The 19,594-nt window shown below is 33.5% G+C and overlaps 2 protein-coding genes and 1 long non-coding RNA gene across 3 annotated transcripts; all 3 read left to right on the top strand.

The window, feature by feature from the left end:
* Positions 1-4,379, top strand: LOC107866936. Its single transcript, XR_007054756.1, has 3 exons — positions 1-174; positions 910-1,001; positions 3,937-4,379. It is a non-coding gene; the product is annotated as an uncharacterized LOC107866936 (long non-coding RNA).
* A 3,384-nt stretch (positions 4,380-7,763) lies between these two features.
* On the top strand, positions 7,764-8,957 carry LOC107866935 (retrovirus-related Pol polyprotein from transposon RE1). Its single transcript, XM_047411729.1, has 3 exons — positions 7,764-8,096; positions 8,186-8,647; positions 8,877-8,957. The coding sequence occupies exons 1-3, from the start codon at positions 7,764-7,766 to the stop codon at positions 8,955-8,957; spliced, it is 876 nt and encodes a 291-aa protein (XP_047267685.1).
* A 5,853-nt stretch (positions 8,958-14,810) lies between these two features.
* On the top strand, positions 14,811-18,243 carry LOC107866934 (floral homeotic protein PMADS 1). The gene is made up of 7 exons (NM_001324934.1): positions 14,811-14,998; positions 15,088-15,154; positions 15,664-15,725; positions 15,869-15,968; positions 16,992-17,033; positions 17,117-17,161; positions 17,843-18,243. The coding sequence occupies exons 1-7, from the start codon at positions 14,811-14,813 to the stop codon at positions 18,017-18,019; spliced, it is 681 nt and encodes a 226-aa protein (NP_001311863.1). The 3' UTR covers positions 18,020-18,243.
* Positions 18,244-19,594: the final 1,351 nt, after the last annotated feature.

The raw sequence follows: 19,594 nt of genomic DNA, 5'->3' as shown, positions 1-19,594 counted from the left end.
AATGAGAAGCACAATACATTTCTGGACCATCTTGACACGTCATTTGTAAAGCAGTAACACAGATCCATGGCTTTGCGTGCAGGATCTGTGGAAGTGATCCAAAGCTGGGGAAATTTGTTAGAACAGTTATCTTCACATGTCAACGAAGCTTCAGAGCAGATAACGAGACAAAATGTAGGTTGATCTTCTAAATGAGTGTATCTTTGTATGCATATATTTAGCATTGCCTGATTTAGTAGATGTAAAAATTTATGCTGTTTTGGAAATATCTTAACAGATCATCATTTTACATACCATTAAGCAAATACTTGAATGGAAAGAAAATATTGGTTCTCCACACTTAGAAAATTATATCTTAAACGATTATCATTTTTCTTCGTTGCTACAAAATAAGCAAAATGCAACCACTAGTACACTTATACCTTCTACCTCACTCCGACTATAATGTTTGGTTGTTCCGTCAGCACACTTTAGAACATGAAGAGAACAAATACTATGGGCAGGTATGAGACATTACCTGCTTCAGTTATCCATTAGTACACTTGTCTTCCTGAAGAAAAAATATAATCTTAATATTAAATTCGAAGAGCTAGTGTGTGCAGGTGGTAGCTTTTAGTGAGGTAGAAGAATTCAGAAAAGTGAAATAGAGGATGGTAGGTTTAAACCTGCTATAGCATTGTGATAAAAGAAATATTTAAGCTTTCGCTGAGATATTGAATAATTTTTAAACTATGTACAATCTTTTTTAGCATACTTTTTTAACCTCTCTGAATAATTTTATTGATCATAGCAACTTTATTTGCAAGTTTTATAAGTCTGTTGTTGTCTTTCCTGTTTTATAGCGTTATAACAGTAAAATATGTTATCTTCTTTGTAGCTCATGTAAATCAGTCTTGATACTTTACTTAGGTTTCATCTACTGGTTGAGTTTGATAATGGCAAACGGAGCTGAAGAAAACATCTTCCAGGTCATAATGAACACCAAAGGAAGCCCCATACTGGTACGCACTCGAGCTACTAGTTGTTTCAGTCATTTGTCCATGACTGACAGACTTTATCTCCTATGTATATTATAGGGAATCAATCATGTAAAATAAGGTATCAAAATATCTACATCGTTCATGTAACACCAAAAGGGCAAAGCATTATAAACATCTAGGATTTGTAACACTTCTATCATGTGATACCAAATGAACAACTCAATAACAACAACAAATACCATATGCTTCAAATGCATACTTCAAGCCAATAGAAACTAAAGATGATTTTACAATCAAAAGTTAAGGGGAAAATTTTTCACCAATGTAACCACGATCCTCTTCAATGATTTAGTAGATTTCTTTCAATCTGACTTTGAAAATTCTATAAAATTATACTACTTTAGAATTAATTTCTAAATGAAAATGATTACAATGATGTAAATAAGCATGAATGTAAGATACGTATGCAAAAGGAAATTAACACTCACAAAAGATGAAAATAATGATGAGCATTTATTCACATGAATTTATTTGTATAATCATCTGCCTCCATCCAATCATTGATTTGATGATGTGTCTTTCTCGATGAAGCGCTTTCTCCATGGAAAGTCCATTTGGTGTAACCGGCACGAAACCCTCTAGAAAGCAAGTGATCCTCCATCATATTTCTATAATGCCAATAATGATTCTTGCAGTTTCTACAAGGACATAATATTTCATTTCCATGAGAAACTCGTTCAAATGCCTTCTCAAGAAAGTCTTTCACTCCATGCTGAAACTCGTTAGACCATATTAAATAATTCATCCAACTTTTATCGTTACTGTCCATTAGAATCCTACATAACACACCGAAATCACCAAAATTAAAATAAATTATGATCCATATATATAGCATCTTCAACTAAACAAATTAAAATAAATCACACAATAATATAAGTACAAACAACAGTATAAAGGTTTGCAGATTCATTCTTGAGAAATACATATTACTAGATAAAGTACGCATGATAAAGAAAAACATAAACCAATTCGTCAACTGTGCAATGTTACATACAACATTTAGTACACCAGGACATTCTATGGAAAGATTACCGGCAAAAGTGGTGGCAGGAGAAGATAACACGAGCAGCTTATTTACCCAGCACAGTGAATACACCTTAATCTTGCTCAATAATCCCACAATATCTCTATGGTTGCTTCACTAACCAACACAAGGAATGGAAATAAAGCATAAGATTCCAAGGATTAAAATGAAACATTTGGAAGGTAAATCATAGTAGTATACAGGACAGTTGTACCATAGTTCTTGAAAGTAAGTTCTGCTTAATTATATAGAAAAGTTCTATTTAATTAAACAAAATTGTACGTTTACTACTCACCACGAGATATAAACAAAATGATGCACCTTAATCTTGCTCAATATTTCCACAAAATCTCTATGATTGCTTCACTAACTAGCAGGATGAATAGTTTCAGCTTCACCAGAATGGCACTAGTTGTCACTACCTATCCATCATATTAGGTAGAAAGCTTTTCAGAGAGTAAGATATCCAAAATATAATGTTTAGATCCTATATATTGTTACTACATTATTCATCCAAAAGAATTGGTATCTCCTTGCACTTAATTATAACAATCATTTGCTTCATCATTTTAATTATATGTAGCAAGCCAAAGACATTTCCCAATTTTACAAAGAGTAGAGACAGAAGTAGCCTAAAGCTTTAGGCAAAGAGTCCCTAGATGTATATTTGAGTAAATTCCTTAAAATGTCACTGAACTTTTACAAACATCCCACTAATGTCACTTATGATTTTTTTTGAACAATAATATCACTGAACTTTATAATAATTCCAAGGAACAAAAAACTAACGGAAATGTTATAAACTTAACAGAATAACCCATTTGATTATATTTGACCCAATACTTAATTATCCATGACCCATGACTCATTTTACCCCACCTTTAGATTAAAATAAACCTTTTTTCTTCTTTGTTCCATCATTAGAAGACCATCTGTTTCCAAAATAAGAACTACATTTATTGAAGCTTTCTGGTGCATGCAAACATCTATACCATACTTGTTAAAGCTACCTCTCTCGACTGTTTCACATAAATAAATAGGGATATCCGCCTTCGGAGTTTCTAATGAGACTATTCAAGTACCTATTTGGTAGAAATGTGCCGGACTTGTACAACAGAGATAGGAGAGTAGTCACTTTATTTTTCTGCTATATGTATCATTTATTGTTATTGACCAAAACATTAAGAGTAGGAGCTTATAGAAAAATAGCCCAGTCAGATAGTTTCCTATAAAAAAATACACATACTCATTCGATCAACAGAGTCCGCAATAGAAAAATTAAACCATTAAATCCAAGTATAGAAGCAAAACAGAGGAATAAAGCAAGAATGTGTTGTCCTGCAACAAAGTAAGACTTTGATAACTTTGTATAGCTTGGAAAATATAGGTCCCTAAAAGCATACAATATTTCGTAATTGTTAACTTTCTGCAATTGCATATCATACAAGTCAACAAACATACACAAACTCGTTTGATCAACACAAATACATACCTTTACAAATTCGTATATGAGCCTCGAAATTCACTATATAAATAGAAAGCCAACAAAAGGTGTGAGGCTCCATTATTCTGCTATAATTTAGTAATTAAATATAAAATACATACGTTTAGAAATTCATATATAAGCCTCGAAATTCACTTTGAAATATAAGAAACATACAATAGCCAATCCAATAAAGAATCTGTAGTAATCAGAATAGATTGTGCTGAATACTTAAAATTGATGACAAACACAACAAATTTCTAGATCTTGACTCCATTACAACATAAAACGAATGGAATCATGGGGATTTAATTCTCCTTTTTGTTAGCATATCAAGAGAAAGCTTACTATGAGGATTCAACAACAAGATCTATTGTAAATCGAAGTAGTGGTCTGAGCGACGGTTGGAGCCGAGGTCGGAGCAGCAGTCCAAGTGACAATCGGAGCAGCAATGACCTATCGGAGTGACAATCGGAGTAGCAGTGGCCCTTCAAAGTGATAATTGAAGTAGCAGTGGGCCGTCGGAGTGACAATTGGAGTAGCAATGGTCCTTCCAAGCACCAGTCGAAGAGCGTAGTGGCAGTACAAGTGCTAATGCTAAAGTTTGTGGACTGATGGTAAAGTGAATGTGAAAGTTATTTTTGTATTTTTTTTTAGTTTTTATTATATATTTTATAAAATTTTGGCAGATTATATGGAAAAATAGGGAGGGAAAATAATAAACGTTGCAATAGCTTTTTTTATCAAAAAACGCGTTGCCGTAGGTGACTCTATGGCAACGATTCATGAAATCGTTGCGATAGAATGTCCTATTGCAACGGTTATAGATCAATAGCAACGGTTATAGAACTACTAGACCAATTTTTTTTGCAACGATTCCAACCGTTGCAATAGACCATCTATCGCAACGCTTTTGGAACCGTTGCAAAAAGTTTCATTGTAATAGGGGTAATTTCTAGTAGTGCGTAGACACATTGTAAGGATTTCACTCAGTACTTACATATCGTGGTGTGTTTTGTGTGCTCTACAGTAGTCTGTGTATTTGACATGGCAAACCCTACTAATGGGACTTCAACCAGGACTTCAACCACAAATACTGGGTTTGAGGAATTCACTCTGGATCCCTCACACCCATATTATATATATCCGTCTGAGAATCCTAGTTCTCAACTATTTCCTGTCATTTTCAATGGAAATGGTTATGCTATTTGGAGAAATAGCATGATCACTTCCTTATCCGCGAAGAATAAGTTAGGCATGGTTAATGGTAAGTTTCATAGACCTGAGCTCAATAATTCATATTTTCCTTTCTGGGAAAGGTGCGACCACATGGTCAAAGCATGGATAATCAGTTCTCTAACTAGAGAGATAGCCATCAGTATGATGTGTCTATCCAGTGCTAGAGATGTATGGAAAGACATAAATGATAGATTTGGGCAATCAAATGGGTCTAGGTATATACACATCCAGAGAGAGATCAAAGCTACAGTTCAAGGTTCTTCAAGTATATCTAGTTATTTCACCAAAATAAGAGGTCTTTGGGATGAGCTTAATGCTTCATATGTTGGACCTGAATTTACTTGTGGAGCATTGAGCAAATTCATTCAAGATTAACAGTTGTTTTAATTCCTCAATGGACTAAATGAGACATACAATACTGCTAGGAGCAATACACTAATGATGACATCTTTGCCATCAATTAGTAAAGTATATAGGCTTCTTCAGCAGGATGAGAGTCAAAAGGAAAACCAACCTGGAATTTCTAATTTCTCCAGTGATTCAGTCTCCTTTCATGCTTCAACTCACACACCTAGAACTTTCAATCAAAAGGTCTCATTCAATTCAAACAAGACCCAAAATATACCCACAAAATACAAATATTAGAAGAAACCTGGGCACACTATTGAGTCATGTTATAGACTTCATGGATTCCCAGCTGATTTTAATTTTTCAAAGAACAAGAAACCAACTGCTTCTTGTGTGCAAATGGTGCATACTACTGGTTCTCATCCATCAAGTGTCACATCTATTTTCACTGCATCTTCTTCATAAGAATCACCTTATGGTTTTACTAAAGAGCAATACAACCATATCATGACATTGTTTCAACAAGATCAAGTGTCCTCAGTTAGTCATGAACAACAACCTGCTACTGGTGAATCATCCAGTTCTATAAATTTTACAGGTTTGTCAAATAGCTCTGTGTTTACTTCTGATGGTTATAGTGTCCATAGATCCTCAGACTTAGGAATAAATCCTTAGATTTTAGACTGAGGTGCTTCAAACCATATGACTCCTCACAAGCACCTACTACACAATTTACAGCCTCTTCCTGTTCCCTTCTTAATCACTCTACCCAATGGATATAAGGTTAAGGTGATATCCACTGGTTCTCTATATCTAAGAGATGGTATCACTTTACCAAATGTCCTGCTAGTTCCTTAATTCCATTTCAATCTTCTTTATGTGTTCCAACTCCTTAATCAATTAAAATGCTTAGCAGTTTTTCCCACTTCTGCTTGTCAATTGCAGGGCCTTTCTCTGAAGAGGCCACTGGAAATCGGTAAAGCTTCAAATGGATTGTATTACTACTGCACTGGGAGTACTTTATCATCATTTTCTATTCCCTCTTCTTCTGTTTGTTCTAATATTCAAAATAATATTCAGTCTTATAATGATAGCAATCTTGTTATGTCCTGTAATTCCACTTGCAATAATAATAAAATGGATCTTTTTTGGCACCAAAGGTTGGGTCATATGCCTTATCACAAAATGAGATCTCTTCCCTTCTTGCATTCTAAGCTACCTTCTCAACAAATTTTTTATGTGATATTTGCCCTAAAGCAAGACAACACAGACTTTCTTTTCCTCACAGTGATATTCATACCATAGTTCCTTTTTAACTAGTGCATATAGACACATGGGGTCCTTACCATACTAGAACTTACAATAGTTTTGGATATTTCCTTGCACTAGTTGATGACTTCGCAAGAGTTACTTGGACACATCTCCTCTCTTGTAAAAGTAATGCATTATCTATACTTAAAGCCTTTGTTTCTATGGTAAAAGTGTATTTTCATACATCTGTTCAGTCTTTTAGGTCTGACAATGCCTATGAATTAGGTAGTAGTGCAGAAGCTACCTCTTTCTTTGCAGAAAATGGTATTCTTCACCAGTCAACAATTCCTCACACACCACAGCAAAATGGTGTTGTGAAAGGGAAACACAAATACTTACTTGAAACCTCCAGAGCTTTACTTTTTCAATCCCATCTCCCTATCAAATACTAGGGTGATTGTGTTTTGACTGCTACCTACCTCATTAACAGATTACCTTCCTCAGTCTTAAACAACCTTCCACCTTATGAAAAGCTTTATAAAACCCCTCCCTTTTATGATTATCTCAAATCATTTGGTTGTTTGTGTTATGCTCATTCTTTCGCTGTTGGGAAAGATAAATTTTAACCTAGATCTTTAGCTTCTATTTTTATTGGGTACCCTTGTGGGAAGAAAGGGTACAAAATGCTCAATCTTACCACTCACTCTATCTTCTTCTCCAGGGATGTCATTTTCCACGAACATCTCTTTCCTTACTCTTCCTCTACTGTTCCTACTCCCCATTTTAAACCTAGTGTCCCTATTTTAGATATACCTCCACCTTCTTATACTATCTTTATTCCTGCCACATCTTCTCCTTCATCTAACCAAAACCATCCTACTTCTGTTGTTCCTCCTGTCAGAACGTCCTCCAGACCATATTTTATCCCTTATTACTTGTCTGATTATGTCTGCACTTCAGTATCCAAGGTTTCCTCTATTGAGGCTCCTGCACTTAAACCTCAGTCCTATCATCAGGCCATTTGTCATCCTTTCTGGCAGGATACCATGCTTCAAGAATTCCATGCTCTTGAAGAAAATCACACTTGGGATATAGTTCCCTTGCCTACTCACAAGAAACCTATTTCCAATAAATGGGTCTACAAAATTAAACACAAGTCTGATGGTTCTGTGGAAAGATAAAAAACAAGGCTGGTTATTAGAGGTGATACCCAACAGGTGGGTATTTGGGTATTGATTACACTGAGACCTTCTCTCTTATGGTCAAATTCACCACTATTAAAGTTCTTCTATCTATTGCTGTTAAGAGAAAATAGACTGTATATCAACTTGATGTGAATAATGCTTTCCTTCATGGTGATGTCCATGAAGAGGTTTACATGAAGCCTCCTCTTGGCCTGATACTTTCTTCTTCTATGCCTACTTCTGCACCATTGGTGTGCAAGTTAAGAAAGTCTCTCTATGGTCTCAAGCAGACCTCCAGACAGTGGTTTTCCAAGCTGTCTGATGCATTATCCCTTCATGACTATTCCTCAAGTAAGAATGACTATTTTTTATTCACCAAAAGGGTTGATGGATCTCTTACTGTCTTAGCTGTTTATGTTGATGATATCCTACTTGCTGGGGATGATATATTTGAGTTGGATGAGTTGAAATTGTTTCTGGACACTCAATTCAAGATCAAAGATCTTGTTTTAGTCCATTACTTTCTGGTTTGGAAATATCTACTCATTTTCAAGGCTATCTTATGACTCAACAAAAATTTACCACTGATCTGTTGGCTGAATTTTATTCTGATCAGTTTTCCCCTCTATTTGCTCCTCTTGATACTTCTCTGAAGCTTACTAATGATATGGGGGCCCCACTCACTGACCCCTCCACTTTTTGTCGCCTTATTGGCAAGCTAAATTTTCTTCAGCACACGAGGCCTGGCATTTCTTATGTTGTTCAACATTTGAGTCAGTTCTTACATGCTCCTCAAGTTCCTCACCTTATGGATGGTATTCATGTCTTGCGATATTTGCTTAATGCTCCTGCTTTGGGTTTTTTGTTTAATAATTCTTTGGACTACTCTATGTTGGCTTACTCTGACTTTGATTGGGATGCATGTGCTGATTCCCGCCACTCAGTCATTGGTTTCTTCATTACTTTGGGTGGCTCTCCTATATCTTGGAAGAGCAAGAAGCAGCCTACGATTGCTCTTTCATCTGCTGAGGCTGAATACCGTGCACTTCACAAAGTTGTGGCTGCATTGTCATGGCTGGTTCGTCTCTTACATGATTTTAATTTTGATGTTTCTAATCCTATTCCTGTATTTTGTGACAGTCAGTCAGCTCTTCACATAGCTCGAAACCCAGTTTTTCATAAGCGTACCAAACATATCGAGATAGATTGTCATTTTCTTCATGATTGTTTTCATTCCGGCCTTGTCTCTCTTCAGTTTATTTCATCTGCAGACCAGCTGGCTGATGTTTTGACTAAACCTCTCCCAGGCCCTGCTCATCATAGCATACCCAGTAAGCTTGGAGTGCTCATCACACCCTCCAACTGGAGGAGGTGTTGGAGTTACGTAGAACACATGTATATTTCGTATGTATATTTTGTATCACAATGTATACCGTTCTTAGTGTCCAATTGGTTTTAGTGAATAAACTGGGCCAATCCATTAATGCATCCGATTGGGCCTATTCGTTTGTAACCTTCTCCATGACCCGGTCCACTATTATCAAGTATAAATAATAGTGGACCCGGTTCTAGATGATTCGAAGGAAATAAGAAAAGATTTTTTCTTTCTCTCTCTTTGTTCATTCTCTGAAAATTAGCTTAAGGTTTTCATTCCAGTTCATCAAATTCAACTCGATTTCGAGCTTAACAAATGGGCCCTGCTACTCGCGATCCGAATTAATCGGGGTTTCAATGCGGACACCGAACAACGAATGGGAAACCAAAATAAAAAAAAAAATTGGATCAAGTAAAAGAATGGAGAAGCCTTCTCTTCCCTCAACTTTAAATTAAAATAAAAAGATTTTGTGCATGTTCAACAATTTTGCTTTTGAACTAAGTTTTATGCAGCCTATATCATATCACGATCCACGGATTAGCAGGAGCAATAAGGAGCGAACGAAAGTGAGCTTGTTTTCGAATCAGTGAACTAAAAATTGAAAATTAAAAATGATTTATAACAAGCGTACATTCATAAGTTATTAGCAGAATAAGGTGAGAAAGATATTGACATAACCGGACACTTATATCTACCGAATGTCTAAGAAGTCAATGGCCATGCCTCTGGATCCACCACTAGCCATACCATTAATAAATAATTTATACACTTTAATCTTATACTAGTATTCTAATAGACATACATAGCTGCCAAGCTGTCAATTTCTACTATTTTTGACTAACCTTATCATCTCGAAAATTTAATATTAAATTCTACCCAAAAAATCAATTCAATCGAGGTATCCTTAAATTCAGCTAGAATAAATAAACTAGATCTGGAAATAAAATTACTGTTAGTAGTTAAATAATAAGCACGACACATCAACAGAATGACTGTATAATGATACATGTAATTTATAATCCTTTATTTTTTTCCGATCACGAGAGGCCATTAAACTTTGCACTACACATTATGCATTCATTTATTTGATGTAAATATCGGTACGAGTAAGTCGTTCAATGTTTAAGGTGCAATATTATCAATTAACGGTTTGGTCATCTATTCTAACACTCGAAGCCCTGCCACACTCGATGCATATATACCAATTACTTAACCATTTATAATGTGTCAAATTATTGTGTAGATCATTTTTAACATAAGAAAAAAAGAATTAAAGTGTTATATAAGGTATATGAATGGAATACCTTTTTTGAGAAAATGAGCACATTGAGAATTTTTAAAATTAATGGTAGTATACTATATATAGTATTGTAAAATTAGTACTCCATATAGTTTCCAATTTTTAAAATGATAAGAAGCAAAGTTGGGAATTAACGATGAATGATTAGGGGTTTTCTGGTCCAGCTTGTAGCTGGGAAATAAGTGAGCAAGCCCAACGAATTGCCTCTACTCTCTAGGTCACAATAATGTAACGAAACTATTGTTTCATTCATTTTAATTTCTTTGCTCTACTTTATTTTTAGTTTGTTAAAAGAATATTTTCTTTTGATAATTTTTTAGTTATGAGAATTTTAGTAGTTGTTTGACAATGAAATTTTTTTTTTTTTTTCGAAAAATTATTTAAATTTAGTGAAAAAAGTAAAAACAGTATGAGTTTAATTTGTCCATGAGAATTTCAAATACAATTTGAAATTATATTTGGAAAAGTGAAAATCAATATAACTTATTTTCACTCCTACTTCTCTCACAAAATTTCAAAAGCAATTTTAATTTATATTCATGACTAAACACAACTTCAACTCCAACTCTAGGAAAAAGTAATTTTCATGGTCAAACGGGGCTTTAATACGACTCAGTTGGTCAACCTGGACTTTCATCTTATTTGGGAGGATTCGATTCCCACCTTTGTAATCTTGTCTCCTAATCCTCCCTTTTCTTTTTTAGAAAAAAATAAAATCTTTAATTCTAACTTTCCACACAATATATTTAAACCACAAGATTATAAGATTATAAAATATTTTTGTATATTCTACACATCTTTAATTTTAGATCATAAAATTTAAATATCTTCTTTACTTTTTAAAAATTTGTGTCAAACTAAAACATAAAAAATAGTCTATTCAGATTTCGTATGACAATGCAACCATATCTCCTGAGGACGAACAACGTTAATGTTTCCGAATACCATGTCTTAGCCGTGCAAGTAATCACAAAGTTGTAGGCTAGCTTTTGGTATTTTTTTTTCTTCCTAGATCATTTTTTAGGGGGTTACATTTAAACCATTGGTTCTTATTTTGTCCCCTTTAGATATATACTCGTTATTTCAATGTATTCATATACTATATTATAAATAGTCCTGACAACTTGCCCAACTACTTATATTCTGAGGCTATAGCTAGTTAATTTTATGAGACGTCTATATATGTTTATTTAGCAGTTGGTTTGATTTGTCATTCGAATAATTCTATTCTAGGATTAGTTTTATCAATGGTTTGGTGAATTGAAGTTGGCCTAATTAGGTGTAATAGGACTTTCAGTTACTGCGCGCGATGGGATACTGAGGTGCTCTCCGCCGGTTGTTGGGTTTAACGACGCGAGCTGGGCCGGGCCTCGATTCAGAAAGATGAAGGGCCCAAAAGTCTAAATAGTGGTGAAAAATTCCCTATCTCATTGGGGCGGAAAACGAATCGACATCTCAATGTGATACAACCCTTTCGATTTTAGTTGGAAAAGAACGACGAAGTCTATGTTTAGTATTAGTTCGAGGTCGCTTAGATAGTTAGATGTAACCACTTTCATATATAGTTGAACAATAATTTAAAGTTTATGAATTCTGAGTTTACCTTATAATCTACAACTCGTCTTAATTACTCCTAAATAACCAATTTCCAATTAAAAGGTCCAATTAAAAGCCATTTAATTTATCCGATTCGAACTTGTAATTGTAACTCCGCTCATGCATGTGTCCCTTTTTCATACAACATACGCCCGATTGTCTACAGCATAAAATAATAGACAAATCCCTCTCTATGTTAATCGGGTAGGAATAAGATTTTCGTACACACCATCCTTCTATTCCTTTTTGAACTTCATTATTTGTGGGTTAAACTCGATTTATTGTTGTTGTATACAAAATGAGATATCTGATTTAGAGCGAAGTTTCTTTTTATAGGGTTTTAAGAGGTTTGAATGAAAATTGAATAGGCGTATTTTTTTTGGAAAGACACCAACAAAAAGAAATTTTTGTTGAAAAATAGTACAGATTTTACTAAACCCGATAAAAATAACGCTCTTTTGGGTTGGCAAAAATGAATTTTACTAATCTGTGACAAGACAAAACCTCAATGGATGCACGTGAAATACTAGTACATGAACATTAACAACTCTTGCTTTTAAAGATAGATTTATGAAAGGCATCCGAAGATTTCTAAGTAATGGCACGTAGAGTGCTGATTATTGCACGTAACTCAACCTCGATAGCACAAAAATACTATACACTACGGGGTCGTTTGGTGTGAGATATAAGAGATAAATCGTCTCGGAATAAAATGAAAGACTATTTTATCCCATGTTTAATTTGGTGTGAGGTATTAGTTAGTATCCCACCATTTATACTATAGTGATGCGATAAGTTATCCATAATCCATATACATTTAGGGATAACTAATTTCGAGATTAATTATCCTAGGATAACTCTTTTCCAACCAAATGATCTCTACCGGTATAAATTACTTAAACTCTATATACATTTCCACCAAACCAAAAATTATCGCTTGATATAAAATAAATTCATTTTGGATGTACTTTGTTCATGCTTTAATAACTTCGCCTTATATATCAGTTAGGACTGTTGAGCCAACAAAAATGTTGGGGAGCTTTATTTTCAATCTAGGCTCAATTAGCAATTGGTTAAGAATAGTTAGGGCGTATCTAGGTGGGGATTACCTTTCACATGACCCCATGCTCCCCTCCCTAGATCATAAATATTTTTTCTAAAATAATTAAATATAAATGTGTGAGCCCACGCTCAAAGTATTTTCATAATAGTGCACCCATCCGTTCGAATCCCGGATGTTAAAAAGGACCATAGTTAGAACTTAGAAAGAAGAGATTTATGCCTATGATGTGTGTGTGTATTGTAGCTTTAAGGATCAGAGAATAGGTGAAAGAATCAATGATATTCGCATAAATTAAAAGTAGGTTTTGCATCTTACCAATGAAGTAGCAAGTGCCCCAAAACTTAGAGCATATGCCATATCTGTTGGTACAAGAAGACATATATTAAAGAAGAGACCGCAATAACTCGTTTAACACATTGGTCCTTTATTTGCATTTTGATGTTCATGCAAACCTGCTGCTACTATACAGAATCTTAAGCAATATATTTGTTGAAGAAATCTTTCATTTGCAAACATCTGGTTAAAAGTACTTGAGTCCAAGTCATGTAACCTAGTTAGTGGAATGACTAGACGTTAGTTCCCTTCTTTAGGTACATACAAGGGGACCCACATTGTGAAAGAATCCCACATCCACCGGTCGTTAATGAAATAATGTATGATCTCTTTAATATGACCTGAGCAATTCTTATCTTTTGAACTAACTTTTGGAGTTGACTAGATCTTAGTTCCTTTCTTTAGGTGTAAGGGGACCCACATTGTGCAAGAGTCCCACGTCGACCGGTCCTTAATGAAATATATGATCTCTTTAATATGACGTCAGCATTTCTAATCTTTTGAGTAACTTTTAAGGTTGAGTTATATAGGTCCAAAATTTATTGTTTTATAATGTTCATCCCTGAAAGCGAGTGGGTGTCGAAAGTCTCACATCGGTCAAATTAAATATGGGATGGGTGTTGTATATACATTAGTTTTTATCTATTGTAAGAATTTACTTACCGAATAGTTCAAGTTAATAACTAGTTATCTATTTATTATATGAATAATATATATGATCCGTAATTATCTTTTAGGTGGTCTAATTATTTGGATATTTTATTTATCGCTTTGGAGGGCTAACTCGTAAGGTATAGGTTATCAAAATCTTTTTCATAGTATTCACGGCGAAACGATTGAATCCATTGGTAAAACATGTAATTACGACCTATATAATAACCGGATTTGATCGGGTTTAGGTGAGTTTAATCGGGTTGGGTTAAGTGGCCGGTTCAGGATTGTTTTTAACATTTTTACTGTTGAATCCGGAATCGGCCTGACCCACAACCCGATTAAACTAAATGGGCCGGTTCCGATTTGGCCCGGCGCATCCCACTTGACACCTTTAGTTTAAATCATACTGTCATCTAGTGTATAAAAAGGATTTGCATGTGCTTAATTAACCCATAATAAATAACCAAATCAACATACGAGAAAACGTACTGAAGATATAATTAACTTTAATAAAGAACAGACTATATATGATCTCTCTTAAATTTGACGATCCCACACATTTTACAAAAAGAAAAACAAAAGCTGGTGGATGACAAGTGACTGATAACTGAGACGTTGTGACGGTGGGACAACTACAACAATTGACAATAGATTGATTCTTAAATTACTTTTATCAAATTCTGTAACACCTTTCACCGTTTTGGCAACACTTTCCATTTTTAGTAACCTCATCTTTCTAAGACTCTTTCCTCTCTTCTCATCCTCCAATATCTTATCACAACACCCGAAAAAAATATAAAAAAAAAAATTTGCACAGTAAAAAGTTAACTAGACCTTTTAGGGTTTGAGTATTTAAGATCTCCACTGAGAAGAAAACTTTGAAGAAGAATAAATTTTATAGAAGAAAATAGAAAAAAAGTATGGCTCGTGGGAAAATTCAGATCAAGAAAATTGAAAACCAAACAAATAGGCAAGTGACTTATTCTAAGAGAAGAAATGGACTTTTCAAGAAGGCTAATGAACTTACTGTTCTTTGTGATGCTAAAGTTTCAATTGTCATGATTTCTAGTACTGGCAAACTTCATGAATTTATAAGTCCATCTATCACGTAAGTAGAAATTTTTTTTTTATATTTTTGGGTTGTTTACAAATTTTGTGTTTGTATTAATTATTTTGATGTTGTTTATGTGCTCTTAGGACCAAGCAATTGTTCGATCTGTACCAAAAGACTGTTGGGGTTGATCTTTGGAACTCCCACTATGAGGTTAATTAATTTTCTTTGATATCCCTTTTAAGATCTTTAAATTTTCTCCCTATTTTGTTAAATTGAGTAACAAATTTCATCTAAAAGTTAAATGTATAGGATAGAATATAGATCACACTTTTATTATACATATATTTTAACACCCTTTGCATGTAGACTTGATTCTTTTTTAAAATAATAGGTGGCGATGAGTTTGAGTGTTTGAGATATGAATTAGCCTAGATCTAGGTCAATCCGTATGTTTTGATATAGTAGCGAAGTCAGAAACTTTGCTAAAAATGTTCATTATTTTATATAGGTATAGATCTGTAAAAAATACTTTTATTATATAATTTTTGATGGAGTTTGTACAACTGATCATCCGTTCAATCTATATTCTAATTAAGTCACTTCTATAATACCATGTTGAACTGTTTTGACATCTCATTAAAAGTTTAATTATCAGAAAAAATATATTTTTATTTATTTATTTATTTATTATATATTTTATATAAGTTAATGTTGTGCAGAAAATGCAAGAGCAATTAAGGAAGCTAAAGGATGTCAATAGGAATCTACGAAAAGAGATAAGGTAGAGATGTTGATCTAGCAGTTCTAGATCTTTAACAAGAATTTATGTCTTTTTAAATTTATCGAATAATGAGTGGATTTTTTTTCTTCTCTTTTTAATTTTGTATTATTTTAATTACTTTATTGATATTAATGGATTAACAGGCAAAGGATGGGAGAAAGTCTTAATGATCTGAACTATGAGCAGTTGGAAGAACTCATGGAAAATGTGGACAATTCTCTGAAGCTTATTCGTGAAAGAAAGGTTAATTTTTTGCTAATTCCAACTAATTATTAAACTAAATGTAAAGGAATCTCTGTATATATATATATATATTGTGTCAAGATCTACTTAAATCTTCGCCTAACAATAACAACAACAAATTTAGTGTGATTTCATATATAGAGTTTGAAGTATGCAACCTTATTCCTACCTTAATCCTACCTTAGTGAGGTAGATATGTCATTTTTGGTTGACCCTCGACAATCCTACTTCTTTATCTAAACATAGGACAAATATTATGAACGAGCTAATACACAAGCGAAGTTCTTGAATTTTCATCTCGATCAACCAAAAATTAAAAGCCAAAAAAAGAGCCTATTTGAGTATTGCACACTAATTAACTCACATTTTACTTTGTTAAATTATACTATTACCTTAAGATCATTAAAATGCAAAAGTGGTACTAGGAAGTTACCTTATCTTAAAGCTGTAATGGGAAAAGATTAGCTACATTAGTTAATTATTGTCAGAGTTGTACGTGATATGACAATTTAGGTTAATTCTCTAATAGGTCAGAATATTCACTATTTTCTTCCTTTCTCCTTTTTCTTTTTTTTCGTTTTTCCTCCAATTTCATTTGAGAAGTAAATGAATTAATCTAGTCTTAATTTTTTAACTTAGTCAAAATAACTTGTATAAAGAAAAACGTAATAACTATTTAGGCATAGCATAGCAGTAATGCATGCATATACAATGACAATTTTTTCTTTCATCTTAAAAATTATCTAACATCTAGGGACTGACTAAACGAGTGTAGATTTAGAGGTCGGATTCTTCATCACTCCTTATGATACATATTAGTTACTACTATTGGTTCATGATGAATATTGTTATTAACATACAGTTGTCTTTTACCCGAAAATACAAATAGAAAGAATCCAATATGAGGAGTGATATCCTTTACTACCTTTCCATTTCATTTGCTTGCCTTCCAAAGTTTGGTTGTTTTCTTCATGAGTCTTTGTGTAAGCAATGCCTAACTTTATTTTCTTTGTGAAAGAACAGTACAAGGTGATTGGCAATCAGATTGAAACATACAAGAAGAAGGTAAAACTATTGGTTCTCATCTTCTATTGAGTATGTCCAACTCGAAAGAAAAAAGGTGAATTCATATTTTTGGTTGATTGCAGGTTAGGAATGTGGAAGAAATACATAGAAATCTTCTGCTTGAATTTGTAAGTGCCTAAATCTAGTGTTTATACTTAGTGAATTTTGAGCTAATATTACGGATTCAGATGAAATCGACAATTAAACTATGCATATATAGGCATGGTAGACATATTTCCTTATAATATAAAGTTCCAATTCACTTCTCGATCTGTGTTCTAAAGAGTGCGAAGTTAAAAATAAATAGATGTTTTTTCGCATTTCTTCTATACGAATACTATAAGTTATCATAATATTACAATCTCCTCTGGTACCTAGAGGTAGCTATGCCACGATCCAATTGGTGATGAACATCGTAAGTGTTGGTTTTTCAAGAAAGATCAAAGAAGAATCCATGACATGGTGAAAGAACAAACAACAACATATTCAATGTAATACTGTAGGTGGAGCTAGTCTGGAAAGGGTAAGATGCACTCATATCTTACCCATTATCGTGTGATAGAGAGGTTGTTTCAAATAAGAACTTCGGCTCAAAATAGTAAGAATTAGTCCAAGATATATAATGTGAAAGATAAAGGATTTTCACACAAGGAATTCAACATCTGCTATATACATACATAAAGAGACTTTTGACCTTATATATACAATGTGATTATCCACCAAAGAGGATTCCTCTGAATCCCCTTTCCGCCCCTCTAGCTCCGCCCCTGGCTATACATGATATTGATGATTGATTGTGAATGGTGCAGGATGCAAGACAAGAGGATCCTTATGGTGGATTAGTTGAGCAGGAAGGAGACTACAACTCTGTGCTTGGATTCCCAAATGGTGGAGGGGCTCGTATATTAGCCTTACGCCTTCAACCAAATCATCATCATCTTCACAGTGGAGGAGGATCTGATATTACTACTTTTGGTCTAGGTTGATCAGTAGTAATTAATTAACCTTATTGTGATATTATTATGATTTGCCTAGCTATTATTAGTATATTAATGTTTTCTAAATAACCACATGCAATGTTTCTTCATTGGACATGCATGAAACTCATGTCTCTCCTACTTTTGCTTAATTCAGTGTGTTAAAACCTAAACAAAAACTTACTCTATGGTTTTTGGATATATTGAAGTGTTATGTATCTTTTAATGTTTAATGTGATGTGTATTATAAGTACTTTGTTATAAAGATCTCATGTGAAAGTATGGAAATGTTTTAATTTCTTAGTTGTGTGACACGTTTGTGGTCCGGCCTTTCCTGAACCCTGCACATTGCTGAAACTTTCCTTCCGGACTGTCCTTTTCTTTAGTTTTGTGACATCGTATGTTTATGTGAACGATACAAAATTAGTTGAAATTGTGGGTTTTTTTTTTCATGTTGGTACGTTTGTCAAGTTAGGATGTTTACTTTATGAACAATAATATATGTTCTTTATGAATCTTTTAGTTCTATCGTAGACTGATGTGGAATCAGACTGAAATTTTATGGGTTCCAAATTTTATTGGATCAACATTGATCATAGGTTATTATCTGAGTTTTGAATTTAATTACATGTTGTTTGGTACAATAGTGGGATGGAATTATATTAGCTATTCCACCGATGTATATAGCATAGTCAATGTCAATCGCATCCGATTCATAAAAATTATCCTCGGATTAATTAATATCTTAAATTAAATATGAGACAAAGTTAATCTCTAACTCTATGTCGTGTCACACCCTTTTTTCGCTCGAAAAGATTCGAGGTCAAAGGATTTTTCCAATTAAAGTGACGATATTGAATAAGGATTATTTTATTTACAGAGTCGCCACTTGAAATTGAGTTATGGTGTTCCAAGTCATTTTTTTGAATCCCTAGTCAAAAGGAAATGACTCTTTTATTTAGTCTGCGAAAACAAAAGACCGGGTAAGGAATTCTATTGACCGAAGGAAAAGTGTTAGGCACCCCTCGAGTCCCGTGGTTCTAGCACAGTCGCTTTTATTGACTTATCTTGACTAAAACTATTTTGGCAAATTATGTTAAGGCCTAAATTCACTCATTTTTTTTAAATCTAAAATTTATCTATTATTTATATTAAATAAATCAGTAAATATTAATTTTAGAAAAATATTTGTCAAAGTGCATTACTGCATCCTTGAATTTCAAATGTCCCAAAAAGATGCGTAAACCGCATTCTTAATTAAGACGAATATTTTTGAACGTGTTGAAATTTACCTAAACTCTTAATAATAAATTAAATCAAAATTCATTTGACATAATTAATTAAATTCATAAATAATTATTAAATTCTATTCATAAAATAATAAAATGTACAAATCTACGTATATTATATTAAACTAATATTATCTCCGAAATTTAATCTCTTCAAAATTCATACAAACCCAAATCATATTTTTAAAAGACAAGTTAACACAAAAATTACAATAATCTAATTTGAACATAAATTCATGAAAAAAAATATTGAACAAACTGAAAATAAAGTTATATAAAATTCAAATGAGATATA

This window comes from Capsicum annuum, chromosome 4 (assembly GCF_002878395.1).
Source record: "Capsicum annuum cultivar UCD-10X-F1 chromosome 4, UCD10Xv1.1, whole genome shotgun sequence".
NCBI lineage: Eukaryota > Viridiplantae > Streptophyta > Magnoliopsida > Solanales > Solanaceae > Capsicum > Capsicum annuum.
Note: the sequence above shows the minus strand (reverse complement) of the source record. Positions and strands in the feature narration are given on the sequence as shown.

Coding starts and splice junctions, on each gene's coding strand:
- LOC107866935 (XM_047411729.1), top strand. CDS start 7,764: ATGAAGCCTCCTCTTGGCCTGATACTTTCTTCTTCTATGCCTACTTCT. Junction 8,097..8,185: donor TTTTAGTCCATTACTTTCTG/GTTTGGAAATAT, acceptor TATTCTGATCAG/TTTTCCCCTCTATTTGCTCC. Junction 8,648..8,876: donor TGGCTGCATTGTCATGGCTG/GTTCGTCTCTTA, acceptor AACCTCTCCCAG/GCCCTGCTCATCATAGCATA.
- LOC107866934 (NM_001324934.1), top strand. CDS start 14,811: ATGGCTCGTGGGAAAATTCAGATCAAGAAAATTGAAAACCAAACAAAT. Junction 14,999..15,087: donor TTTATAAGTCCATCTATCAC/GTAAGTAGAAAT, acceptor ATGTGCTCTTAG/GACCAAGCAATTGTTCGATC. Junction 15,969..16,991: donor AGCTTATTCGTGAAAGAAAG/GTTAATTTTTTG, acceptor GTGAAAGAACAG/TACAAGGTGATTGGCAATCA.